At 39.2% G+C, this 23247-nt stretch overlaps 1 protein-coding gene across 8 annotated transcripts in view; it reads right to left on the reverse strand.

The window, feature by feature from the left end:
- Nucleotides 1-23247, reverse strand: part of ENPP2 (ectonucleotide pyrophosphatase/phosphodiesterase 2) — a 111708-nt gene that overhangs the window by 35089 nt on the left and 53372 nt on the right. For 7 of the 8 annotated variants that reach the window (XM_078441591.1, XM_078441589.1, XM_060611217.2 and 4 more), the window contains exons 9-13: nucleotides 15825-15880; nucleotides 10931-10996; nucleotides 10167-10239; nucleotides 3240-3348; nucleotides 347-472 (exon numbers count right to left, since the gene is read on the reverse strand). In XM_078441591.1, coding sequence (XP_078297717.1) covers nucleotides 347-472; nucleotides 3240-3348; nucleotides 10167-10239; nucleotides 10931-10996; nucleotides 15825-15880 — 430 coding nt within the window. Of the gene's footprint in view, nucleotides 1-346; nucleotides 473-3239; nucleotides 3349-5391; nucleotides 5548-10166; nucleotides 10240-10930; nucleotides 10997-15824; nucleotides 15881-23247 lie in introns of all 8 variants that reach the window. The other variant, XM_060611214.2, reaches the window with a different exon arrangement.

Here is a 23247-nt window from a genome sequence, read left to right on the forward strand (position 1 = left end):
AAACATAAGTTTATGGTTATGCGCATGCCTCAAATTAAGTGTATTTTCCACATAAAGAAAACAAGAGCAAATATTTACATAAGGCTGTCATGTGCCAGGACCCTCTCTGAGTGATACACATAGATTTATTTCCACAACAGCTCGATCCAGGAGCTGTTATTAACATCCCATTTTTCAGATGAAAAAGTTGAGGCTTCGAGTTTTTACATAACTTATTCAAGGTCGCCCAGCTACGAAGTAGCAAAGTGAGGATTTTTACGCAACAATTTCAGCTTCAGAGAACGGGGCTGCACCTACTCTACTCTATTACCATTCTAACAACTTAGCATTTTGAGAAGCAACTTACATTTAGCATTATTGCTAAATTTGGACCGAATTCTTCCTAGAGTTCCAGGCACTAATGTAATGTCATCCACGTTAGTCAGGTAATTGCTCAGGAACTCTGTTCTGTCACAGGTGACATCTTCCATTCCTGTAGGGGGCAAAGAACATATTTTCAGGTGATTGTAAACTTAGTATCCTAGCACAGACACTAAAAATAACACCCAGATATGTCCCTAATTCATTTCTAACAACTTACTGTGAGGATCCCCCTCTTTTGAGATTTCTTAACTTGACTTTACATTTTTTAATGCTCCTTTCTATAATCATTTCACCAGATTCTGATATAGCCACATCATCTTGCAGTGCCAGAAGGTGGAAAATGCATCATCTCAATGATCATTTTAAGTCATTCAGCAGGAACAGCAAGACAGAGGAAGTGACTACGATCTTGTTTTTAAAAAGCTATTTACACAGTCATTATGGAAAAGATCTACTCTAAAAAAAAAAAAATCCTAGATTGCTTCAAACTCTTCCCAGCTGGGGGTGGTGGAAATAACTGGAATACATAGTTCTGTGTCTCTTTTACAAAATGTCATTTTCCAATTCTCTCTAATGTATCTCCTGACTTGAGTGCATAATCACCAGTCCTCAGTCTGTCTCCACTGGTGGCCTTGGACGTTACTGACAAAACAATACTGGCAACAAGAGATGAGAAAAAAATGTCAGCCCCAATGACCACCCAAACTGAAAAACAAAATATTGCTGAAAACAAGTTGTAAACAATGTAATCAGTCAAAACTGAAAGCTAGCAACTCAAACACAAAAAGTGTGTAGGTAGGGAATTTTTTTAACCAACAAATATTCCTGCCCTACCCAAGACTGGTTTTCTGCCCCCATAAAAAAAAAAAAAAATCTTAATCAATATTAAAAATAGATGAATAAAAAAACAACATAAACTCAAATGTCAGAATAATAGACTATGGGGACTGGTAGACACATTTATGGTCATTTTGGAATTTATGAGATGACACATAACGATGAAGATTTAATATACTGCTTTGCACAATCCAATATATAGATATTCTCTAAGAGGGGGAAAATAAGTGATTCTGTAAAGGACATCATAAGGTTTTGGAATAAAGAAATACAACCCAGAGTGGCGCAAACCTGATAAAATCCAAATTATCACCTTCTGGGATCCCAGATCAAGACACCCCATCCCTTTTGCAATACAAATGGGAATGAAGAAAGACAAAAACATATCCCAACATAGCACAAAGTTGATACAACTTGTCTTTTAACATTTAAACCATCATAAAGAAAAAACAATGAACAGCTACTGTTTTAGTACACTGTTAACTCAGAAAAAGCAAGTCTCAAAACACATATTGGTGGAAGACTGGAAGGATCTTCCATTTGTTACACGTCTAGGAAGTCAGTTTTGCCATCGTAGCGGTGAACCATCTCTCTTGCTTTCAAAGACCATATGTGAAGAGCTTCTCAAGCGTCATCACTCTCACCCTCTGGACTAACTCTGTGTAGGTAGTATTAGTGTTTTCATTCTGCAGACAAGGAGGCCGCATATGACGAGGTGGCTCCTTAGTGGCACAGTGCAATTTGAACTCCACTGAAATTACTTCTTACTCCAAAGCCCAGGCTCTGAAATACTAGACCATACTACCTTTTAAGAAAGAGATGCAATGGCTTCCCAAAACTAAAGCAATCTACTCATCTCAGAAGCCTGCACCTGGTAAGACAAGGTTTTAAACTAAGACCTTTACAATGCTCCAGCATGTGACTCGCTGGCACCCATCCACTTCTTAGACATGAGGCTCCAGCCTGTGACCAAATGCTCTTGACACCTCTGGGCAACTTATATTGAATCAGCCGTGTCACATGCTCCAGAATCTCTGTCTTATCTGTAGCTCTCTCCCAAGTCAATCTTATGGAGCATGATTTTGCAGAGGGTCACATTTAGCCCCTGCCAAAGAGCAAGCAAGTTCCCCAACTTCTTTTTTTAACTTCTCCTAGATTTTCTAGGACATTCTGGAAAGAAAACTACAGGCCCAAAGCAGACCTTTGACTAGGGACCCTTGCCTGCCATTCTTAACACAACTACCAAAGAGTCTACCAATTGTTTTTTCTCTGAAGCCTTTTCCTAGAAGGGAGCAGGCCCACATTCCAGGGTCATTCTTTCAATTTGATAGTTCTGGAATGCAGGAGGCACTCTCTAGATAGAACTCAGGGTACACAGCTGTGAATAAGAACGCCCTCTGAGGAACTCCCTGCAGCTCCATAATATCTAATGTTTATGATGTTCAACAAAGTGGTTATGAATTCTTCTACTTTATACAGTGATTTAGAAAAACTCTGCCTCTTCCTCTCTTTAACAGTTTCTGTACTGAAGCAAGGTCCTGTGGTTTTGGTTTTGAATTCTCTCAGTGAATACAGGGAAATCGTTTTACTTATATACCTCTTCTTTGACAAGAATCCTATGTCTCCTCCTCCGTATCATATTTAGATTGATTTTTTTTTAGGCACATAAACTCTGTAGGCTCTTTTTGGGGATGTGGCTAGCAGAGATGAGTAGTATCACCTGATATGTCACAGAGAGGAAGCTATTAATACCACAAGCAAATTGTCTGCCACACTTTGGCAAGAGACAGATTTTTGTGGAAAGACTTTCTTTCCTGCAAAGAAAAGGATGACACAGGAAGTCCCCGGTTTGGGTCAGAATGACCCAGGGTCATCTCGTGTCATCTCACACTTTTGAGTCATGGCTGACTTCTTTCCCTACCCTAAAGAAAGAGGGAAGAAGGTGAAGAATACAATCTGGGACTCTGAGGGCAAGCGTTCTCCATCAGAAACATGATCTATGTAGTTGTCCTATTAGCGAAGAAGAAACAAAGGTTTACCATGGTCTCCAACAAAGATGACATTGACACAGCGATGCAGCTTCAGCTGTTTCAGTCCATCCATTAATTGCCCCACTGTTTTGTCAATTTCCCTCAGAGGATTCGTCATCTGGAAAAAAAGAGCAAATTAGGCCCGGCAGGTTTTTGGTTTTTTTTTTTCCTTTTAGTTTCTCATAGATCTTCTACCCCTAGAACATTCTGGAAAGAAAACTTTAGGCCCAGAGGCAGAGCTTTGTCTAGGGAGATCTGTCTGCTGCTCTTAATGGAAATCTGTTCTGATCACTTTTATTTGTATTATTTCAGGAATGTAAAATCTCCCCTCATTCAATCCCTTTTAAGATTCTGTGATACAAAAATATCAGAAAGATGAAGGTAAATTCTTTTTTTTTTTTTTAGAGATAAACTGGCCTTTCTAAAATGTAACAATGTTATTTAAATCCAAGAATTTTGAGAGTGAGCAGAAAGTCAGATGGATAGTTTAAGCCTGTTGTTTGCTAGGTGAAATCACATCAGATTTTGAACCATGGCAAGACGATGGAGGCTAAGTGAATCAAAAACAGTTGTGAGGCAAAATGGTACCCTTCCATTTGATGCTAAATTAGAACATCATTAATACAACGGAATCCATCTAATGTCTCCAAGAACTTAACTGTCAATGTCTGAGAATAATAGATCCCATAATAGAATCTCTTCCAAGAAACAAGGTTACTAGAAGAATCTCTTCTAAGAAACAAGCTATTGCTTCTCAATTTAGTCCCTTTCAAGCTGATTTTGAGTGAATAAGAATCTACAAGAGTCTTAACTTCAGAAGAAGTGAACCACTGAGCTTGTTCTAGAATTCTTATTGAGCTTAAGGAAACACAAAAACTCAGTTGTCTGAAGATTTACAAATCTTAAGAAATATAATCCATCTCTCATTTTCTTGCCTCCAGTGGAAGATTCTAACAGCATGAATTCTCCCACACACTACAGACTTCCCTCTCACTGTCATCTCTATGCGATGGAAAGATTTCCAAGAAACACCTCATCAGACAAACACTTGGCTGTACTTCAGGTGAATTTTACAACTTAGCTGCAACCACACACATACACCCAAGATGACTGGTAAGAACAGAAGGGTCTGCATATCATTTTTTATTTCAGACATATAATATTATCCTCCATTAGTGTCTTCTCAGATGACTCAAGACCTTTCCTCAAATCACATCCTCAGTAAAATCAGCCGTAAACTTGTTTTCCTTCATGGCAGGAGTCAGTATTTCAAATTCTGTCCCAAGGAGTAAGTCACAAGTGAAAAGTCTCAGAATGATATGCGCCAGCATCATCTGAAGGGCTACCACATGTGGAACTAAATGGTATTTGCTTTTGGGAAAACATGCTTTCTTCTAAGACCTTTGCCTCAACAAAAACATACCAAAAGCATTAATATGTCAATGCTTGGCAATGCCTTATTTTCACCAGACAACTCAGGTGAAATCCAAGACCTGCTTCTCAGTGACGATTTCAGATGGTCATAAGCAAGAGAGCGCCTCAGAGGTACCTGAAGGTTTTGAGAGAAGTGACAACTTCTAACCTCTTCTGAATGTACTGAAAAGAGTCGACGTTATTCATGTCTCTATAAGAAAATACACACAGTTCCAACTACCCATTGTTTTCTTTTGCTTTCCACCTCAGCTATTCCCTTGTCTATAACCTAAGACCTTTTCTGGACTCTGAAGGTATGCACCATTAATCTGAGCCAATTTTCTATTGAGTTCGAATTTATATGGTCTTTGAGGAATCCCCTCGCTGCCTTGCTGGACTGTCTCAAGAACCAAGGCTACAAACCATTGTAACCAATTCCATGAATAAGTGCAAGCAAAACCAACAGCCTTCCTAACATTCGTTCAAGCCTAAATGTTAATACTAGGTTTAGGGCGACTGATTCTAAAGAAAGTGGAAGGTTCTTTTTTCCCATCTTGCAGAAAGTTCAGGAGGTCTTCACGTTAGTGTTAACCTCTGAAGTGCCAGATTCTTCTGGACTCAAAGCCAAGAATGACAAAACCAGAGTTTTTCTGAAACATATTCAGCTGATTTTCAAAGCAAGGCACTAAAGAAAACCTTCAACTCAGACCTACCCGCCACAAAGCTTTGGAACAATAGATAAACTTACTTTGTCCTGACGAGTTTCCGCAGCATAATGATCCATCCTATGTAATTTTCTTCTTCTTTTCTTTGGAGGAGCAACTGGTCTTTCCTGTCTCCTCTTAGGGGTAACCTTCCTCTTAGGTCTCTTAGCCGGAGTAAGAGGTGAGCCATAACTACTCTCCTGTACTGGCGGATAGAGATGTCTGGACTCAGAAGTCGTCTGTCCCTCTGGGTCAGATAATAAAGCTCACACTTTGCCATCTTGGGTCAGCAGAGCCTTAGTTAAAAAGACTAAGGCTCCTTAAGTGAGAAAAAGTTGGTAGGAGAAATGATTCATGGAACTCTATAGAGAGAAGCTTCCTAAACCCATCTTGAGGCTGTGAGCAAGAATATAATTTAAGAGAATCTAGTCATGCGGGTTTCTCTTGGGCTAAGGAGACTGCTTGTGGATATACTGAAGGTGACATACAGTTCTGCATTCCATTAAATCCCACATTAGGGAGAGACTGATCTTTGGTTATGAAGAGGTCTCCATTTATAAAGTACTAGCAGAAAACCAAATAAAATACTAGCCATTTAGTCATTTCAAGGTAACCATGGGATTCATGTAGGTGGCTCCAATTCAGAATCTGATGGATATCTGTTCGCACCACCACTATATCAAAGCAAGTGTCACCTTCATTTGCAAGGATTAGGGAAAAATGTTTAAACCAAGGATGGAATGGAGCATAAATAATAAGCAATCCTCCTTGGACATAAATGTATACTTAGACAAATCAGGACTTTCAGCAGGAGAGAGAACTTCCTTCCCACTGATAATTTAGGTTTTCGGTACAGAGGACCTCTGAAGCCAAGAGAGAACCATAAATAAAACTGTCTTTTAAAAAACTATCTTGCAAAATTAGGTAAAATGTAAAACTCATCAAGATCTCTTCATCTTGGTATAGATCTCAAGAAAGAGTCTATGTGCTTATACTCTTTCTATACATCTCGTTGTGAAAATCTAGAGAGAGTGGTGAAGGCTGACACAGAACCTGAGTAAGGAAGATAACCTTTGGGACTTCCAAACGCTAGAGAAAAACAGGCCCCTGATTTGCTGATGGTGCAAAGGTGAATTAAAGCAGCAAGCCCTGACGTCTCCCTGGCTGAGTCTCTCTTGGTGGGACTGCTGCTCCAAGAATCATTCAGATGCAGGAAGGGGCAGAAGGAGGAACAATGTTAGTGTATCCAAGAGGGAGGCCATCTGCCATGCCATTTCACCGTTTCCAGAGCAAGCCACTGCAAAGGCACTTCCGTTTCCGCCTCATCCTCTGTCCCTGGCAGAGCAATTGAAAGACACAGCCCCATGGACTCTGGTTTGGTGGTGTTTGTTTTTTTTTTTTTAATGCATCTAGTTTCAGGCAGTTCTCCACGAGAAGAGAAGCAAAAGGAAAAAGACAGTTTCCCATTTCATGGTCACTGAATACATTTCAGCTAGTGCTCAAGTCGGCCCATCAGACACCCAGCCATTTGCAAGAGACCCCACCATTCAGAAGACTCCAAAGGTGAGCCCTTCTGGTTGCAGCAGGTTAGAGGAGCAGCGGGAGAAACAGGATTTAGCCAAAATGAGTTTTCATCCAGTGATTATATTGCACGTACTTCCTTCTTCAAATGTTAGAGGTAGACAAAAGCTAAGATTTCACTGACCAGCCATACTTTAGTCTGACTTTAGAAGATTTAGCCTGAGGTTATTAGGAGGACCGGAGGGAGAGGGGCAAATTTCCCTGCTTTTCAGAAGAATACTTTGCCATCTGAAGGTAGTAACTAGCCAGCCAAAGCTCTGCCTCTAGGCCTGGAAGAGCAGCCGAACGAGGAGTCACAGAGAAAGCACAGGTCAAAGAGAGAAAGATTGCGCCAACAATCAAAAGCAAGCATGTTTCTGAACATTCACCCTTACACTATGAAACCAGGAGCAATAAACCATTTCTTGAAGCTATTAGCCCAAAGTTTGGTCATCTCATTTAATAGTCTTTGAGAATCGTCCTGGAAAAAGTATACTCAGACAGTAAGCAAATAATGCACAGATTTCAACTTCGTTGTAGCACACAGCATTTTTAATTTTTTTCAATTAAACTTCAAATGCAAGGTATTTTCTCCTTAGATGTAAGTGAAGACATGTTACTGATTTTATGAATAATATTTCCGTTTGTAAAGCCTTTACATGCACACCACATGTATATAACGGATCTACAGGTATATAAACCAATTCGTCTACTACAGAAAAGAGGTTTTGCTGGCTTGTTTTGGTTTTGCATTTTTAAAGCATAAATGGTTTTGTTTTTATTTTTCAGTAGAAATAGGATTCCTAGAACCAAATGAAAAATAGTTGAAATCTGAAAATATCTCTTGCCTTACCAGAAGAAAGTGACCAGGTTACCAAGTTATCGTAACTGGAGATACATTCCAAGGACCTAATTAAGAGTTTTACTCAGGGGATACATGAGAATATCCCAGTTAAAAGGAAGTATTAATACTAAAAAGAACATAGCTCTAATACCTTCAAGTCTTAATTCAAAAATTCTAGAAGAAAAAAATCTCTGTTTGTATATTTAGGAGTAACCCTGAGCACAGCATCATCACTACAACAAACGAAAGCATCTTATATTACATTCCATCTAGCACTGCTCAGTACTTTAAAAGAAACCTTTCAGTTTATTTCTTGATTAAAACATGCACACAGACACTTTCAAGTACGCAATTACAACTGAACTACACATTCTAGAAATCCAGAGATGTTCATGGATAAAAAACATTGCTGAGCTTTATGACTTTTAAGGAAGTCAGGACCGTAAGGGTTATACTTCATCTACATTGTCAAAAGCCAACTTTTGACATGAAGAAAATCTTCTGTATGAACTGAACATGGTTATTAATGACCACTCTGCTTATGTCCTGGACTAAAGGAGAGATAAATGGTTCTATGGGAAGACCCTGGCCCAGGAGTTCTGAGATTCTACCGCTCAGTCCACTTACCAGCCAGGTGACTCGAGCGGCCCCAGTCCAGCTTCTTCCTTTTAAAAGAATGGCTAAACCAACCTCTGGCTTGCCTATGCCATGGGATCTTTTAAGGGATATTATTATTCAAGCAAAGCTGAACTTTTAAATAAGGCACATGGAACTACTTAGGATTTTTTTTTTAACATTTTCATAAAATGTAGTTCCTTTTGTTCACTTTAGATTAATCTCAAAGAAAGTCATCCTAAAGATAAAACAGCCATGCTTGTTCTGGCAAGAATAAGATTTGTGTTTCATGCAGATGTTTATCTCATTTTATCATTTGTGTTTCATAATCATGCAACACTCGTTAAACATCAAAGGGACAGGAAAAAGAGCATCAGACTTATATAACTTCAATGATTTAAGGCAAACTAAGAATGGTTTCACATAGCCATTAGTTTCCAGTGTTTAAAAAAATCATGACAGAATTGATGTTGAAACATTCAAAAATATTTATGGCTTCTTGGTATTTACTGCCTTTGTTTAGATATACTGGGTTTTGTTCAAAAGTATTTAAACCACACTTCTCTGTATTTCCTACTCAATCTTATGCTGAACACAATGAACTTAATTATCACGAGCAGTGTTGTCACAGCCTATTAGAGAATGGAAGGCAGCTTCCATTAACAGAGTTTTTGAAATGATTTTTTATCCCAAATCAAGTTTTATTGTGTCAATGTAGATCTTACCACACTAGTTAGAAAGAGAGATGGAAAACGTTTTAGATTTGCAAATCCTGTCATGTTTTAAAGTGATCTATGCTGCAACACTGCGAAGATTTCCATTTCCAGACAAATGAGGAACATAACAAAACACAACTATCTCTTTCCCACCTCTGAATTTGAAGTTATACTGGATATCATATAGCAGATTGTTTCCAACTAAGATTACTGACTGACTGATAAAAGGGCATTACATTGCTCTGCTAAATAGATTCATTCAATAGTGCATCTCTCTCCATTAAAAATTAATTTCAGGCACCTGGGTGGCTCAGTTGGTTAAGCATCTGACTTCAGTTCAGATCATGATCTAACCATTTGTGAGTTCGAGCCCCGCATTGGGCTCTGTGCAAACAGCTCGGAGTCTGGAGCCTGCGTGGGATTCTGTGTCTCCCTCTCTCTCTGTCCCTCCCGTTTGTGCTCCCCTTCTCTCTCTCTCTCTCTAAAAAATAAATACACGGTAAAAATTTAAAAAAAAGAATTAATTTTATTTGGGGGAATAATGGATACATTCATAGTCTTGATTGTGGTGATGGTTTCACAGGTATATATCTATGCCTAAATTGATCAAATAAAGAAGGGTCCAATGCTATAACATATACCAGGTTGATTGCACCTGCTCAGGCTATTAGAGCTACTTAGCTGACCTATCCTCTCTGACTGCATAATCATTGTAACAGAGCTAAAATTCAGTTGTAATGTTTTGTATTGTGCGTTTCATCTCCAGATGCCTTTCCACTCTATCCCAGTGATGGCAAATGCCAACCCTCCCTGATCCTTCACCTTTTGACTAATGCCTTCAGGGATGGCATATACTTCTCCTGTCAACACCAAGATTAGGATATGTTTGAATATCAAATCAATCTGAAATGAAATTCTTATAAGAGAAACAGGTATGTTCAAGATTTTTTTAAATGTTTTTAGTCTTGTAGTATATATATAAACCTTGCATATACAAGACACTTTGTACGAGACCTGAAATAAGGTCAGCAGCTCAGGTAGCCAGGGGCACAGGTTCTCCTCAAGCAGATGATAAGCTACTAACCTCAGGGCCAAAAGGGCCATATTTGTGTCCAGAGAAATCAGGTTGTTCCGAATAGAAGGCATAGACTGAAGGCCTACGGGAAAATTGGAAGGTTCAGAATCTCCCTCAAACCACATATAACAAAGAATATCAAGTGTCTCTTCACATTAAGAGAAAATTATCTCAAATCAAGTTAATTAATATCCCAACCACTGTTAGTATTACCATGGAAAATGTCTCTTGTTTTTTTGGGGGTAGGAATTCTATTTTTTCCACATCCACTGCCCCCTACACCACCCGCACTGTAGTAACTGCCTGGTACCACTCTCAGGGACCAAACGTCACAAAGGATTATCTGAACACATACTCAGGTCTTTGATCTTCAAGATAACAGAGCCCAGTGAAAATTCACATGGACCATGCAGTCTGCAGCCTAAAAGAACCACTCCATTAAAGTGAAAAGTCAGTCTTAATGCTTCCCCGGCATCATTGGGATGCTGCTGGTTCATTTATCAAAGCCAGGAACTCCCTTAACCTCTGCTGTAGTGGCCAGGATTAACAGCTGTAGTCCATCCATGTAATTACATGCTCCCCAATAGCCTACGTCCATTATACCCTTCTTAGGGAAGGTAACATTCAAGACTGAGAACCATAAAACTTTTAATAATACCAAACCTTGACTGTGCTTCTATTTCACAGCCCATCTAGTTTTCACCCAATTCTAACCTACAATGGAAACAGACTGAAGAAAGGAGAGGTTAAGTCAGGGAGATGGAAACAAATACCTTTCATCGTCTGGCAGGGTGAGCCACTGCAGTATGGTTAAGATTCTCCGCTCATGAGGGATGACTCTGTAGGGTGATAACAAGTAAAGCATGATGTTAGGTTGCATTTCCACAAACTTCAGCCTGATGACTGCTCACGCTGGCACCAGGACCAAGGGCTCTCTATTTACCGCCATTTGCTTTCACATCCTCATCATAAAAGGCCATCTTTCGAATCAGTGTTTAAACTTCCACTTCCATTTGCAACATATCATATTGCTCAACCTCTGTCATAGAAGGTGAGACTTGAAACTCTCACTCACAATCAAGTGAGCAACCTGTCTGGCTGATCAGAGATTCTGCTACAGGCAGAAAAGGACCCTGGGCTCAGAAGCATTGCCATCCAGTGAGTAAAGCCATTAGCTATGGCCACCGAGGTTACCAGGACACCTCAATCTGCTTCTTGCTGGTGGTATGACCTCTCTTAACCTCTACCCCACTTTGATCTCTCTGGGCCTCAGTTTACTCATCAGTAAAAGAGAGATAATAGCAAGGCATATGGCACATAGCTTGGTCATAAAGATAAAATGAGACAAAACAGGCAAAGGGCACGTACAGGGCCTACCACATAGTAAGTTCCAAAAAAAAAAAAAAAAAAAACCCAAAAAACAAAAAACCTTTATTTTTATTAATGATCATAATTAGTTATCATTCTATCTCTAAAGACCTATATGACTTTGGAAACATTATTTAATCTGAAACTTTACATTCTTCCTCTATAAAATAAGGGGTTAGGAAAGGTATTCATGAAATTCTCTTCTAGCTTATCAAAATCTATCAAGAATAGGCACCTATAATTATGAGACTGACAGGGTATAATCTTCATCCACAATGACTTTTGTGTTTAAGTCTCATTCCTCTGTTGAAATATAATTACCCAAAATCTGGCACCAGCTTTGGGAGCTCTCAGCTAACATGATGGTACTGTATCCTGGGCTGAGTTTCACTGAGATGCTCACAAGCTGAGCAATGTCTTTATTTATGGGGAAATTGGCTTATTCTTCCCTAACAAGTAGCATGACATGCTTTTCTGCCTCCCCCCCCCCCCATCCAAGAACAGGCATTAGAGCTTGTTTATGACGAACTCAAACTAAAGCCCAAGTTTAATTGTAGTCAGTAAACATTACTGTGACCAAGAGTGACCCCTCATATGAACTGTGTTCCCTGGGTGATAATAGTGTCAGTGTAGGTTCATCAGCTGTAACAGATACACCACTCGGGTAGAGGACATTGATAATGGGGGAGGCTATGCATGTGCAGGGGCAAAGGGGGGCTTGGTAAGTCACTGTACCTTCCAGTTTCATTTGCTGTGAACTTAAAACTGCTCCAAAAAATAAACTCTACTGGAAATTTATTGTGTGATGTTGGGTGAGCCACTTACACTTTTACTCTTGGTGGAGGTGAACAAGAGAAAGCTGGGAGAAAAACCAAGCTCCAGAGCCATGGTGGAAGGCTGGATGGAGCTGGCAGGAGCCCTAATCAAGCAGTTCCTCTCCCCAGGCAACCCCCACCCCCCAAGCCCCACCAACTCTCCTAGATCGGAGCTTTGTCCTTCCTCTGGCCCCCTCCCAGTCTAGAACTATCCCAACAGCGCCAGAAAATCATGTTTAACATAAAATGAGTCTTAATGTAAACAAATTTCAAGGCTACTGAATAAATGTGACCCTGTGTATTATAGCCTATAATTGAATTAGAAATAGGCATAGCAAAGCCAAGATCATCACTTAAGGTATTTAATTCATCAGCCTCAGAAATCCTCTGTATCTGAGCGAAATAATTACATATTTAGAATTCTTTCCTAACTTAAAAAAAAAAAAGCCAAATGCGGTAGCCTTTTCATTTTACCTTATTTCACGACCTACCTGCCAGCTGCTTTATTTTACATAATTGCTGTTAAGTCACAAAAATGGACTCTGATGGACTCCCTTGATGCTAATGGAAAAATACAAGCTAATAGATTTTGTGTCGAGCTCAGAACACGCATCCTCTAACACCTTCGTTGGATGGGGCGTCTGACCAGCAAGGAATAAAAGCATCCACTCTGAGGCTGGAATGCTTGCGTTTGAATGCTGACTCCAACATGTGCTGGTGACTAGACTTTGCCAAGTTACTTAACATTTCAGTGCCTCCATAAAATGAGGATAACAATAGCTCTTATCTCATAAGGCTCTTTTAAAGATTAAAAGAGATAATACACGAAAAGCACTTAGAACAGTGCCGGGCACACAGAAGTTAGAAAAATGTTAGCTTTTATCATCATGTACTGGATCCACAAGTCCACAGAGATGACACACACACTCATGAAATATTTGTTAAACGTATAACATGTTCAAGGCATTTGTATGAATGTAAATAAAGATACAAAATTCTCCTACTAAAAAGACCATTACGGAGGAGTCGCCATTCTCTTCTTAGAAAGATAAGCAGGGGATTACCATTTTCTGGGCAGGAGCTGAGTATGTGTGTGTCCTAAGAACCAGAGATGAGAACTGTAGATGCCTGAATATCCATTCAAACTGTGACCCTCGGGCATGACATTTCACCTCTCTCGGCCACACTATTCTAACCTTGCCAATGAGGAGCTGGACAAAGTGGTCTCTAACTTTCCTATGAGTTCTACATTATCTTTATGAAATTGCCCAGGAACCAAAAAGACATAGGCCCTAGCCATTAGTGTTTAAAACACAACCCAGAGACAGCACAAACAAATGTGGCAAAGGAACAGTGTGTGTCCAAATGGAAAGGGAATTGGTGCTTGTGTCGCTGTCTTTACCATCACTGTTTGATATAGAATTTGTTCTGAGACCAAGTATGTCAGAGATGGTCAGAAAAAGAAAAAAAAAAATAGGAGGGATGGAAAATGAAGGACCAGATGAGGCATTTAGTGTTAAAGGGAACCAATTACCTTAGAACACATATAGCCATTGTATGGTCAGTGTTGGAAGAGATGATGTGGACTAGAAAACAAAAACCACTTATTGGTTACTCTCTGTGTACTAAGCACCCTACTAGGCCCTTTAAAAAAGTTAGCTCATTCCATCTTCACAACACCCTATGTTATCGAGGGATTAAATCACTTGTCTACAGCCAGCAATCTATTAAGTGGCAGCGCTAGGATTAGAAGCAATCTAAACACTCATACATAAAAGGAATTACTGCTTTTGAACATGAATTGACACACACACACACACAAAATGGAATGGAGCAGCATCAGTACTTTGGAATAGAATACTATCATTTAAAAAGCAAGAATAATTCTAGGTTGCAGTACAGAATCACGTTAAAAAGATGGCCTTCCAAGTCTAACTCTGCACCTTGAATCTGGTTTTAAACTTAAAATTTTTCAGAATGTACCATGTGTAGATTCCCCTGACATATATTCCATTAAAAAACTGAAAGTATGACCCTGGTGTGTGTGTGTGTGTGTGTGTGTGTGTGTGTGTGTGTGTGTCTGTGTGTGTGAGTTATAACAAGATTTTTTTTTTAAAGAAAAAAAAAAAACAAAAAAAACCTAAATCCAAGTCACTCCTGGAATATAGAGATAAAAGAACAATAGCCTGAGAAGCAAAGCCAAACTAAGGACATCTTTAGAGCACACAAAAGCTACCTTCTTGGAAGTAGTTTGAAATGGGTGGAGAAAATTGCCATTCAAAATCAGAACACTGGGCCTTTCAACGAAGCTTTGCAGCAGTTTCGGGGGGTAAGGGTGGGACCTAGGTATTAATTATGTTGTTGGCTCCTTTCCGTTCTGGTGAGCAAATATGTTGTGGAACAGAAGAAATCATTTCTGTAAGCATCTATGACAGTCGAGGGTTACAAAAATGTAATGCAGATGATTAAATTGGTAGATCAACATGTCATCTACATGTCATTTCTAACATACCCACACTTATTTCTCAACTCAGACAAGCTCTTTAAAAAATAGGGCGGGGGAGACTTTTAAAGGGTCACTGTCTTAAAGTCACCAAACCCAGTTTCAACGCAGCCCTTCAAATCTGAAAAAGCTACTTTTATTCCTGAATTTGGAGAATATAGATGGTCCCATTCTGGATTAATCTGAACCTGTGATTGCTCTCAGCACACTACTATTATAGAATAGTCAGATTTTTGTTAAGGCATAAGAGGCAAATATGGAAACAGCTTTAGGTGGTTAAAAAAAAAAAAAGATGGAAAGAACATCTCAGTGGGAACAAAATCCCCATGAAAGTTGAAACAGATTCCTTTTCTAACTAAGGAGCCTTAAAAATAATCAACATGTTGACACTTTTATTAGGTAAGTTTCACCTAAAGACTACTTTATGAACATTAACTACTAATCCCCCCATTAGCTCTGTGGGGAAGACAAGTGGTATTTCCATTTTTCTTATTAGGGAAATCCTAGAGTTCAGTGGAAAATGGAGTGGAAACAGAGGCTTCCCCTTGTCTCCTGTCTGGAATTTCCAATCTCTAGACTACTACATCAGCTGTCTGAGACCACACTAGACTTTTAATGTTGTGAACCAAAATAAACATAGTATGTTATAATATATTTATAGAAAATGATAATGCAAACCACAGCAATAAATAGTCCAAGAGAAATATACGATCCTTGGTGGTAAGTTACCAAACCCTATAAATGGACAGAAAAATCTGAAGGATGACAAGAAGGGAAAATCTTCATATTCTATTAAGAAAAGACGGAGGAAAAAGGAGGGAAGACCTCTAAAAAATGATTGGAAGATTATTTTCAATCAGAAAATATAGAAAAGCTCAAGTGCTTTTGTATTTAACTGAAATGAAATCAAATTGAGTTAATGTTTCATAAACTGATCATAATTGCAATTTTACAAACACTGACAAAATAAAGACAACTTACACAGACCAGAAGAATGTCCCAGCTTTCACCCCTTGCTTGGTGGCTGTAATCCATAGCTAATGAGGAAAATATAAGAGGCTTATAACACGTTCCGAGATTTTTTTCTTCTCAAAGAAGAAAAAAGTTTTAAAATATATTAGATCAGATCTCTTGTACTTTACCCACACCCCGTCATAAATTTCACATTATTTGCAATCATTCTCTTTTCACATCTGGAAGTCAGAAGCATTGTTTCCATGAATGTCATTCAATACATTCTCTGCAAAAGCTTTCAAAAGCTCTGCTGTGATTCTGGTGGCATTTTTTAATTCCTATTTCATCTCAGAAGTCTCTTCTGTACCTGTCTTTTCTGATCATTGTTTTGAACATTTCACTTATATGACAGAATTCTGCTCATAAAAGGACCCAGGAGTGGACCATATGTTTCCTGTCCTATTAAAGCCTATAGAGGAGAACCCCAATTTGGTACACAGATGCCAGAATCCTGGAACCCAGCTTTGTCTTGTTTTGTTTTAAGCTAGGTGAATGAGAAGGGGAAAAAAGCTATTTTTTATTTTGGATTTTCCCTTGTGTCTTTTATTTAGCTTTTCAATAAATGGAAATTTAAGAATAAATTCCTGGGACAAGTTAGGTGACCCAAGCATTTCTTTGAGGCTTTTGAAATATTCTTTCCAGCACATGCTGTTGCGAGTCAGAAGACAGGGCAGTTAAGAACCTGAGCTCTGCAACCAGATAGCTGCTGGATTTTAAGCCTCCTCTCTGTCACTTACCAAGTATGCAGTCCTCCAGGAAATGACTTAAGCTCTCCTTGCTTCAGTTTCCTTTAAAATGTAGGTAATATTACCTAGCACATAGGATTATTCTAAGCTTTAATAAGTTAATACATTTAAAGCCCTTAAAGCAGTGTCTTAGCATTTGGTGAACACTAGATCTATTTTAATCTTTATTATTATGCATTGGAAATAAATATAATCCAGTTATTCTAGGAACATTAAAAACAGCTTAAGATGGCCAGTGTCCCATTGAACATAAGTCTGTAAGAACCAACCCTCCACCCCCACCCTGTGCTTTGGGAGGCAAACAGAAAGAAATATATGGCTCATTTGTTGTAAGACCCAAGCAAAATGGTCTAGGAATTGCAGCCAGCCCCTTTTCTGATTTCACTGTATCTAGACTTTCAGAGTGTCTTACCGACTCCAGTGAAAACCTCTGTTTTGGGGGGAGAGGGGATATTTGGAGGTGTGGGGCCTCCAGGAGGTTGGCCATGGATTCAGAAAGGTCTGGTGGCCTGGCCTGGGGGATTCCGCATGGATTCCCAAGCTCCTTTGGAGGGACTAAAGACCCTGAGAGCCCCGCAAAATCACAGCTGCTGCATCTGGCAAGTAAGGAATGGGCAGGAGAGCACAGAGTGACCTCTCAGATTTGAGGAGGTGTGAACTGCTAGAGAATGTCATCTGCATGGGAGAGGTGGTTCCTCCTTCCATGGGGATGGGTCAGAGATATGAGGATCTCAGCCCGCGGACAAACTGCCATGGACACACAGGCCAACCAGGGTTCAAAATGTGTCCATTTGTTCTTTTTTTTTTTCTTGGTTATCACATTTATTTAAATGGCTGGGGGGGGGGGATGTCCTTTAGCTTAAGTATTTTTGACTTATCTGCAAATCATTTCAGGAGTGGAAGAATCCTTGGTCGTTTCTTAATATCAAAATTTACACAGAGTTCTCTATATAATGTCTCTGCATTTAAAAAGGCAATCATAAGAAGTCTCCTATATTCCACACACGACAAATTCTTTGGTTCAGCCAACTCTTAATGGAGGGCAACTAGTACACCATCATCTCCCCAAAGAGCATAGGAATATTCTGATATTTTCAAAAATATTTTGTTGATTTAAACATCCCTTCGTATGTTTCCTCATCAATTTCTATAGTAGTCACAGTTTCCTCTGCATCTCCCAATGTCATATTTAAATGCTGACCATAAGCATGTACTCTGCCTCAAAGCTCTCTGTCGTTTCTCATTTTCACGTAAATTCGCTCATCCATGCTGAGCCTGATGAGATCCAGGGGCTCTTCTACAGGTCTGGCAGTTTGTTGCTGGTCCTTGTCATCCGCCATGTTTCAAACCCTGTACCCTTTCCCGCCTCTCGCGAGAGAATGCGAGCCCCGTGGTCTCTGGAAATGAGGGAATGCAATGTGCCGGAAAGTAAAAAGAAATTTGCTATGCACGGTCTTGCTTTGTACAGTTTTCATTGGTCATTTGAGGTTGGGGCAGAGCTCCAAGGGGCGGGGGAGTAGGCTGGGCCTATAAGAAAAGAGCGTGGCCATTCCTCTCCATCCAGCACCTCCACTGTAAAGAAGATGCACTCAGACTAAATGCTGGACAGCCTGCAGGTGCCTCAAAACTACATCAGATCCCAGAGAGACCAGTTTCTTATATTAAGTGATCTATTTCTATACTTATTTTAATTTCAGAGATTCAAATTTAGCGTATTCACATCCAAACAACTTCATACAAAACCTAGGGCCTTGATATTCACAAGGAAGTTGTACGAGGCAATAGTTGGCAGTTATGAAATGTAAGATTAATCTGGGGTTTTCTAATGGAAAATTTTAAATGCAGTTTTGTCAAATGATGAGCCTGCACTTTCTAAAGTTATGCTGTGGAATATATGCTGATGTTGGCATTATCTGGACAACAGGAAGCCCTATGGGTAAATTTTAGTTCCATAAGGCTTAGGAGAAAAGTTCACCAGAAGGGGTCCTTGCGGTGCTATAAGAAAAGTGCATTGGAAGAGAGGGTGGCAGAAGTGGGTGTGCTAAAATTTTCCCAATGGCAAAGTCAGGATCATTTGTTCTTCATACTTTTCTGAACTTCTCAAACTTTTTACAATGACAATTAAAATCTTTGTCATCAGAGAAAAATTAGCCAATTGTAAAAAGCAAGTGGACCACAAAGACAATAAGAAGGTAAAAAAAAAAAAAAAAAAAAAAAAAATATATATATATATATATATATATATATATATATATATATATATATATTTGAGTGCTTGGGTGGCTCAGTTGTTAAGTGTCCAACTCAGGTCATGATCTCACAGTTCCTGAGATAGAGCCCTGTGTTGGGTTCTGCGCTGATAGCACAAAGCTTGCTTGGCATTCTCTCTCTTTCTTTCTCTCTCTCTCTGAAAATAAACTTTTTTTAAAAATTTCATTTCTTCTCCAAAAAAGAAGCAAAACATTCTTCCTGCTTTTTTTTTTTTTTAACGTTTGCTTATTTTTGAGAGAGACAGAGCACAAGCAGGGAAGAGGGAGAGAGAGAGAGAGGGAGACACAGAATCTGAAGCAGCCTCCAGGCTCTGAGCTGGATGCAGAGAGAGCCCGACGCAGGGCTCGAACTCACAAACTGTGAGATCATGACCTGAGCTGAAGTTGGACACTCAACTGAGCCACCCAGGTGCCCCATCTTCCTGCTTTTTGATACGAGTCATGTTGACTATATTTTATAAAAGAAAAATGGGAGCACGGTCAGAAAAGTGCAAAAAGTGAACAAATGAGAGAATATTTAAGACTAAAAAACACTTAAAAACCTCAAACAAAAGGACCGTAGCAGTAATGAAGCCATTCTGTCAGGGTCTAGCAAATGGTAGGAGATTGAAACATAATGTTCTTGGGTTATCAGATCATAAGTAGCTATAAAACTTCTCTTGCAGTCATGTGTATACATTATATTTCTGAGCTCAGAAGTTAAATCTAGTAATTACACAGAAAAAAAAAAAAAGGCACCAAAACTTTGGTCTAAAAACAGAAAAGCGAAAGCAAGCCTCTGGGGCTATTTAAAAAAGAGAGAGAGAGAAGTTCCTAGTTCCTTGTTAATTCAGAGAAATGGGAAATCAGTATTTCTCTGAATTTGAATGTAAAATAAATTTCCTCACAGACTGGTAAAACAGCACAACTAAAATAACCTGACAAGACCCTGGGTTTGGATTTCCCACCTTTAATGCCAACGTTTCTCCATTGCTCTGCTTTATCTAGAGGCAGTTTTCAATATTCGTGTCTTACATGCTGTATTTTGAAGAGGGGACAAGTGGGTACATCATTATACCTACTTGATATGTTATCAGGAATTTTTTTTTTTTTATAAAAGCTGTCTCACTGGAATCAGAAGGATTTAACTGTGAAATCCAATACTTTCTGAAATGAAAGTATGCTGCTGTGGGAGGAGGGGGAGAAGTAGAAAACAAGCAAAAAACATTTTTCAAAAACATGAACTACAACCGTAGTTTTTCTAGCAGTTCTTTGCAGGGAAATTATTCCTTTGCATTCAAAAGCATGGAGCCAGGATACATAGAATTCTGGGGAGCCAGAGGGGTGGATGGGGCCATAGCAGATGCTGGAATAAATCATTCACTGAGATTCAGGAGTGGGTTTGCAGCAGGACAGACTGTGGGCTTGGGTGGCTCTTCGCAGGCGGTTAGGGCCAGAAGAAGGTGAGTGATACAGTACAGGATAAAAACCAGGTGTCAGAGAGGGTGCAGTGCAATTCAAGACACAGTAGTGGGACACCTAACTGTGTCAGGCTGTGGGTTAGGGACTGAGAAAAAAGAGATTCTACCCCCAGGGGACCCACAGACTAAAGCAGATACGTGAATAATTTCAAAAATATATGGTCGAATTTATGACAGAAATAATATGAAAACCCAAAGGAGGGTCTCTGAGCTTAGCCAGGGCTGGGGGAATTTAGTGACTACCTAGGGACAGAGACTTCAACTGACATTTGAAAGGCTTATGAATAATTATGAGTCCAGTAGCAAAGTGGCCACGTGAGCATTTACAGCACTCTAAATACAGAGCAGAGTCCATCTTAAATACATTAATACAGTAAAAAAAAGAACAAAACCAGATTTATAGCAATCTAGGGAAAAGAAACAAAGGGTAAAAGAATAAAGGGTACAACTTTCCTTAAAAGAAAGCAAAACCACCCACTAGCAGGTTAATAAAATAGACAGGAAGAGGGGGAGGCAACCACTTGCGCTTTGCATCAAGGCATCCCTTTGACCTGGAAATTCACTTCTGTTCTAATGTCATTCTTCTCTTTGCCATCTCTTTCTCCAACATGCCATTGTTCTTGTATTTTCACACTACTGTAATTCATGAGGATGGTCTCAGGACCAACTCATTGCATCACCAACACTGGCAGAAACAACTGTAGGCTAAGCAGCTTAAGGAATGATAAGAATGCCTCCGTTTCTCTTAGAAATGCCCTGCTCTGGAAACTGTGGCTTTAGAGAACTTGCATGATGGTGGCGTGTTGGACTTTTTTTTCTCAAATCTCCATGTTTCGTGCACCCCTTGGAGTCTCATTCACTCTCCACTTTGCTGGGTCCAGATTGAAACTGAACGGGGAATTTCCCACTGAGATACCTTACTATCAGAAATTGCATGATTAGAGCAGAGAGATTTTTCAAAGAAACAAACACACTTAAGGAACTCCAGGAAGAGTACAGAACATAATTTTGTAATTGGAAAAAAGTAACTACAACTGTAAAGCAACAACAATGAGAGGAATCCCATAAAAATATGTATGAGAAATGTGGCATCATAAAGTGAATAACAACTTTTAATAGCACATTCTGAAGATTAACAAATTAAAAGCAGACTTGAGTTTGCTAAAATGGCTATATCAGTGTTAAAAAAAAAAATGTGAGGGGTGCCTGTGTGGCCCAATCAGTTAAGCATCTAATTCTTTTTTTTTTTTTAATTTTTTTTTTCAACGTTTTTTATTTATTTTTGGGACAGAGAGAGACAGAGCATGAACGGGGGAGGGGCAGAGAGAGAGGGAGACACAGAATCAGAAACAGGCTCCAGGCTCCGAGCCATCAGCCCAGAGCCTGACGCGGGGCTCGAACTCACGGACCGCGAGATCGTGACCTGGCTGAAGTCGGACGCTTAACCGACTGCGCCACCCAGGCGCCCCTAAGCATCTAATTCTTTAGTTCAGCTCAGGTCATGATCTCATAGTTGTGAGATCACGCCTCACATAGCACTCTACGGTAAGCGTGGAGCCTGCCTGGGATTGTGTCTCTCCCTCTCTCTCTGCCCCACCACTGCACTCATGCATTCTCTCTCTCTCTCTCTCTCTCTCTCTCTCTCTCTCTCTCAAATTAAATAAATAAACTTTAAAAATAAGGTGAAATTAAATTATAGAAATTTTTTTTGGAAACCTAATGGTGAGATTCAAATTGTCAGATGGGACACTATACAAGTGCCTCACCCCATCTATTAAATTTCAAACTAGGATAAGAGTGGTTCTTGTTTACCTTTTAATCTGGCTCCTTTATTATTTAGCCAAATGTCTTTCATGCTTTAATCATTCAGTAAAAATAAGTTAAGTTTAATGTAAATACCTAAGGTTTTTATAAATATTTTCTCTACCTCAATTATTTTTTTCACTGGTGATTTTGTGAAATGTATAAACCTCTGAGAGGATGAGATAAATGCTTGAGAAATATTTATTAAGGCTCATCTTTTCTTATAATATTTATAGTTTCTTATACTCTTATTCTGTAGTTCCTAGAGTTTCCATCCATATGTTCTTCTTCTATGCCAAATTTCAGTAAGATGTTTTTAAATGATAGCTACTATGTTCCTTGAAATTCTTGTGGTGTCCTCTTGTTCAAGAAGATAGAAACACAAATCAGTTTCTCTCTAAATCTCTGTCAACACTAGGAAAATACTGAACTTGGTCAAATCTATCAACTTTGAGAGTTAGTTGGGAAACAGGCAAACAGGATTGAAACAGAGACTTCACTCCATTGGGCAAGTTAACAGCATTGCCTCTGCTCTGCTTCTGCAGAAATTAATGAAGATGTGGACTCATCTTCTGAGTCCTGCCAACCTAGAGGGAAACTAAGGTCAACACTTGGTGTAAGGTGATCCACTTTGATAAAATTACTATTTGTCTCTATATCCTTTGTGGTTCTTCAGGCAAGTTTGCTTCCACGACAAAATTAATATAAAAAACCAACTAATAATAATAGCTTGAGAGAACTCTAATTTCAATCATTGCATTTACACGTAAAATGTTCCTCTATCATAAACTTTATGAAATCCACCTTGTAAACAAATTTTACTATGCTCACAACTTAGGTCATCACAGACTTCGGGGAGTCCAGCCTGAATGAAGACAGCAGAATCAAAACCTCTACTATAAAGAAATACTTCTGCAGACATACAAGAAGTACTCCAGTGTTTGTTTGTTTATGAAAAGCCCATATTTAACCTTGCATACTTCTTGGTTATGAATCTTTTTTTATCACAAATGACCTTTTATCAAAGAGCATTACCATTTTTCTCTTACTTTATATTCTCCATTTTGCCCATAGATTGCAGCAAACATTTCCAGCTGTGGGACCGTTTAGG

This window comes from Panthera onca, chromosome F2 (genome assembly GCF_046562875.1).
Source record: "Panthera onca isolate mPanOnc1 chromosome F2, mPanOnc1 haplotype 2, whole genome shotgun sequence".
Classification (NCBI taxonomy): Eukaryota; Metazoa; Chordata; class Mammalia; order Carnivora; family Felidae; genus Panthera; species Panthera onca.